We start from the raw sequence: 5,567 nt of genomic DNA on the forward strand, positions 1-5,567 counted from the left end.
TCCTCTCCCAAGGCCTTAGTTTCCTTACATGTAAAAAATTAGGGGGCTGTAGTGATTCACCTCAGCCTTAGGTTTCTTCTAATTAGAACTGTGGCAGATTCCAGAGCAGGATAATGACTTCCCAAGTTCTTTCATCCCAAGAAGCTTCCAGACAGCTGGAAGAGGGAGTAACTGCACCCTAAATCACGTTCTTTCCGCAAGAGCACAGCTTGGCCCACCAGGATGTCTGGTCTGGGCACCTTCCTCTGAGGTGGTGCACAGGGGCCACTACAGCCATAATAGCTTTCTGCCCATTCTGAATGTACGAAGTGAGTCCTGCCCCAGGGCCTGTGCACATGCTGGCCTTGCTGTCTTGAGCTTCCTACAGGAATGGTGGCTACTTTCACCCTTCTCATCCTGCTAATCTCCTTGGATTGCACCTTCTCCCAGAGCGCCATCTCTTACAAATCTTTCTAAAGGTCTTCCTTATTATTCTCTTATTTCAGCACCCATTCCGTTCTTTGCACTCTCCCAATTTGTAGTCATTTAACTTATTTCTTTCTTTTTGTTTGTTTGCATCCCCTGTCAGTCTGTTAGCTTCATGTAGACGGGGGTCCTTTTGTTTTATTCAGAACTGTATACACGATGCCTAGCACCATCGAAGGTCTTAAGAGATATTTGTTAAATGAATGACGTGGCAGCACCAAAATTCCGAGGAACCAGATGGCATCTAAAGTTGTTTCCCCACCAAGTCCCCTTCTTTCGGGTTCCCTGGGTCAGGCTGGCTGTCACACTGGCTGAAATAACATCCTTCCACTGCCTGCTTTCTTTGGATCCCGGCGGAAAAAGGCTCTTATGACGTCATGGCGCACTCTCCTGTGCCGTAGTGACATCATTACCGCGCTGACGATGTCACAAGCCGGTCCCCAGGACCCTGCCCCTTCCTTGAGAAGTCTAAGGGTCCCACACACACGCCCCTCCTCGCGCCCCGCCTGCCCGGTCCGCCGCGCACTACGTCACGTCCGCCCGCCCGCGCGGCGATGACGTCACGCCCCGGGGCTGGCGTCACGTGCCCCCCCGCGGGGGGCGGGCCTCGAGGGCGGTGCTTCCGGTCGGCGGAGTCAGGCGGCCGGAGCGGCGGCGGCTGCCGAGACGCGGGGATGGCGGGCGCTGGGAGCGAAGCCCGGTTCGCCGGGCTGTCGCTGGTGCAGCTCAACGAGCTGCTGGAGGACGAGGGGCAGCTGACGGAGATGGTGCAGAAGATGGAGGAGGTGAGCCGAGCGGGGCCTCGGGGCGGCGGCTGTAGGGCCTCGGGTGGGATTCGCGCCTCGAGCGGTGGCCCGAGGCGGAGGCGACCGCGGTGCCTTCAGTCGTGTTGAGGGGACTGGGACGAGAAATGGGGTGGGAGTGCTTGAGAAGGGGTTCAGGAGCCGGGGAACCGTGACTGGTGCCTGGGCGGGATAGGGGGCCTGAGACGGGGGCTGAGGCGGGAAAATGGGTTCTGAGACGGGGCTTGGGGAGCTGATTGGGGGGCCTGAGACAAGGTTTGGGGGGGCTGAGGACCCACGGCTGGGTCCGAAGGGGGAATCAGAGCGTCTGGAATGGGGAGTAGGAGACTAGAGGGCTGTGTCTGAGCCTGGGGGGACGAGGAGGGACTTGGGGGAATCTGAGATTGGGTTGGCAGGGGCAGAGGGGGGGGAGGGCCAGGTCTGGGCTCGGATTGGGGGGTTTTGAGGGGAAAGATTGGGGGCGTCCAGGATGACTGAGGCCGTTATCGGGGGTCTAAGAATAGGTTTTGGGGGGCTGAGTGAGGTAGCTGGATATGATTTTTAGGAGAGGATTGAGGATTCCAAGATGGGTTTGGGAGTCTCAGAGTCTGTAGCTGAGTCTAGTAGCTGTTTCCGAGGGGCTTCAAGGGTTGGTCAGGGGTCCCCAAAGTCTAGAGGCAGAAGATCATGGACCGTACATGGGCAGGGTAAGGTTTGAAGGGTCCATGTGTCTGAAGGGTTCCAAGAGTGCCCCTGGAGTCTGATTTCATTTGGCCATGGCCCTAGCACAGTTATCCCAGGTGGTTCCTCTCCCTGGGTCTGTGGATGAGCCTAAGGGGCAGCAGTATCCCTCTTTCTGTAAGGGTGCCCCGCTCCATGGCTGGAGAAAATGTGGGAATTCTAGTATGGCTGGCTTTGCACCTCGGGTGTCCTACCCCTTTGGGGCGGTTTCTGGGGAAAGATAAAATGGGGGTTGGGGGCTGACCACCAGCCCCCAGCTCTGAAAGGCATGTACCCGCCCCCTGCTTCTCGTTATCTTTCTCCATATGGTGTGGTTTGCTCTGGGGGGTAACTGACATCATCAGATTTGCAGCATGTTCTCCTTTCTCCCGAGCCTTTTGGACTCTTTCTCCAAAAGTCCGATCTTGAGTTCAGGTCTCCTCTAGGCAGGTGGACCCAGGCTAATCCCAGCTGTCCCTGGCCCACCAAGCACTCCTACTCCTTTGTCTCTGAAGTCTGAGCCTTCCCACGCCTACAGCGTGAGCCTCTCCCCCAGAAGCCGGTGTGGGGGCTTTTGGCTTTCTTTCCGAAGAGGGATTGTTCAGCACCGAGCCAGCCCCCTTAAAAGAGGGCTTGTATGGAGGTTGCACATTCAAAATCCCTGGAAAACCCTCAACAGATCATTGTCCGGAGCTACAGAGAGGCCACTGTAGTAAGATGGTATCAGTCTTTCCATTAATACACCCCTTGTATTCACGGGCTTTGTAACTTGGCACACATAACGTTGCTCCGAGATGCAATTTACCCCATTTATGGTCTCCATGTGGCACTTTCCATTTTAGAGAATAATAAGTGACAAAATCCATCTTTCTTGACTCAATGAGAGTTTCATGTCTCCTAAGAACAAATCTTTGCTTAGTTTCTCTGCTTTTCAGTTGCTGGGAGACCTTTTGTGGATTGTCAGCAGGGTGTCTTTCTAGTTTAATAATAAAATGATAGGTATATTTTTCTAATGTGTAACACTGCCTGCAAGTTATTTTGGTATATGTGACTGTTCTGTTTCAGTAAGAACAGGGTATTGTAGTTTTATTGGTAGAACATTAATAGAAATCAGCTGCCTTTTAGTGGAGGGAAGATTGTGGAAGAGTTAATTCTGCTGACTCGAGGCTGTTAGGGACAGTCTCACTGTTTCCTCCACCTAAGGACCTGGAGATTATTTTTTAAAGGGAAAGGTAAATTAATCTAGCAGGATTTTTTTTTTTTTAGTAAAAGTGACCTTCATACCAGAGCACCCTATAGAATTATTGAGGACTGACTCCACTTGATTAGACTACATAGTTCAAGTTAAATTACTCAGCAGTAGTTTGCTTTTCTGGGTGTAGTGCTTTTAAAACAAGGAAACTGAACTTGAAAACCAAAATGCCTTAGGCAGCTCACCTAGCCAGGGTCACTCTCTGCAAATCCTGTTGCCCTGGTCATGCGTGGTGCCTTTCTCAAGGAATGGGTGTAACATGGACAACTGAAATTTTTGGCCATAGTAGTTTCAGTCACCTGGCAGTGATCTGGGTTGGTTTATTTTGGGGTGGTTGTGGGACACAGTTGAAGAGAATATTTTGTGAACTGTCTACTCTTGACCAAATGGAACATTTATGATGTGTTGTTAAAAGAACATTCAGGCTTTGGAATCATACCCTCCAGGCTGGACTGGGCTACTTCCTGTCTGTGTGATTGCAGGCAAGTCACTGCACCTCTCTGAGCATCTGTTGGAAAAGAATGATACTATCTGTTTCACTGAGTTGATGTGAGGATCAGGTGAGATAACACCTGCCAGGTGATAACAGTCAGGCCTGTTATGTTAAGTACTTAACACAGCCCATAGATGGGTTCAATAGATAGTAATTGCAGTAATTAATAATTCCTTGTAGTTCTCTCTTTTTTGAAAGATTACCAACAATCATTTATACCAGGTCATCCTGACAAGTTAATAGGGTCTCATTTCAAGAATTTTAAGTAAATTTATTTGCTATTAGCCTAAGGAACATTTGCCTTTCTGTGGTCAAAATGATTATATATTTGAGTAGGTTTACGATGAGACGGTAAATGGAACAGGCCTTTCACAGCATAGAATCTTTTAACCTGAACCAAAGGGTTTTTTCCTTTTTTTTTTTTTTTAACTGGCAGAAGGCAGTGTTTTAAATTGTAGAGTAAGGCTTCTTTAAGCCTGAGGGGATATTTTGTGGCAACTGGAAAGTGTGGCTAGGGTTTGAAGGCATTCGCTGTTAGGTTTAAATGCAGCTGTTCATTATGCTTCACTTACATTGTTTTAATTGTGGTGTGTGAATTTTAGTGCAGCTGAAGACATTAAAATGATGTCGGAGCTATAAACATTCTCGTTTTCTGGGCCCCTGTGTTAGTGTATCTTTTCCTATTCCTCCTGTTCACTATGCACGTCCCTAAATGTTGTATATCCGAAGCGATCTTACACTCCCTCCCTTCTGCTGCAGGCTTATGTTTCATGTGCACACATTTTTATTTTTATTTAAAGTTATTTTTACATGGCAGTGGAATGCGCCTCCTTCTGTCCACATTAACCCCATTGGACATGCAGGGCACTCCCTTAAAAGGAACTGTCGCTTAGGGGATTAGGCAGTTAAACCAGACCTCTTGGGTCACTTCTCCCAGTGTGCTCTCTGAGGAAGTGCTGATTGGTTGGTGTTAACTAAGGATCCAGATTTGGAATCTTTGTTCCTGTGGCAAGTGAAAATGCCCACGTGCAAAAATGCTGAGGGTCTGAAAGACAGATTGTTCTATGGAAAGTAAAGAGCTCTGGTCTGGAAGAAGCTGTTTCCCTAAGGCGTGTTAGGGTGTGATTTGTGTGTAGGGCTGCAAAGCTACTGCATGAATCATAACGGCTCATTGAAATGTACTGACCTTGCTTTAAAGCCAGGGACTGCTTTGCGTGCGTACTCTCTGAATGCTGGGGAGACTTCAGTTTTTAGACGCTAAGATTTGAACTCTTTGAGTATAATTCTCCTGGAATTTGTTTCTTTCCATGTTGTACAGTCATTATTGTACATGTAAAGGCTTTATCTTTTAAATCTTTTTTTCCATGGACCTAGTACTTTGACTCTTTTTTGTTGGAGACGTGGTCTTCCTCTGTTGCCCAGGGTGGAGTGCATCTGCGAGATCATAGCTCAGTGTAACCTCAACTTCAACTTCTGCACTCAAGCAGTCCTCCTGGCTAATTTTTTTAAAATTAGGGGGTCTTGCTGTGTTGCCCAGGCTGATCTTGAATTCCTAGTCTCAAGTGATCCTCCTGTTTTGGCCTCCCAAAGTGCTGGGATCACAGGCATGAGCCACCTCACCCAGCCCGTTACTTTAACTCTTGAGAAAAAATTACTGTGCTCAGGAATATTTTCTGAAATTCGGCTTTAACTCATTGTATCTTTTTTTAAAGGAGACATCAAGATTTCAAGGAAAGAGCATAGCTAAGAGTTGCATGACCTTATTTAAGTGACTTAAACTCTCTGTGCTTCGTTTCTCCACCTGTAAAGCGAAGATAGTAATAATGCCTGCTTTTTAGGGCTTTTGTGAGGTTAA

At 48.3% G+C, this 5,567-nt stretch overlaps 1 protein-coding gene across 1 annotated transcript in view; it reads left to right on the forward strand.

Moving 5' to 3' along the window:
* Positions 1–1,049: 1,049 nt before the first annotated feature.
* VPS37B (vacuolar protein sorting 37 homolog B (S. cerevisiae)) overlaps positions 1,050–5,567 on the forward strand; it is a 28,623-nt gene continuing 24,105 nt past the window's right edge. Inside the window, exon 1 of the mRNA XM_012663428.1 lies at positions 1,050–1,250. Within this exon, the coding sequence (XP_012518882.1) occupies positions 1,140–1,250 (111 nt within the window). The 5' untranslated portion in view covers positions 1,050–1,139. The remainder of the gene's footprint in view (positions 1,251–5,567) is intronic.

The sequence above is a fragment of the Propithecus coquereli genome, unplaced genomic scaffold, assembly GCF_000956105.1.
Source record: "Propithecus coquereli isolate 6110/MARCELLA unplaced genomic scaffold, Pcoq_1.0 Scaffold81, whole genome shotgun sequence".
Classification (NCBI taxonomy): Eukaryota; Metazoa; Chordata; class Mammalia; order Primates; family Indriidae; genus Propithecus; species Propithecus coquereli.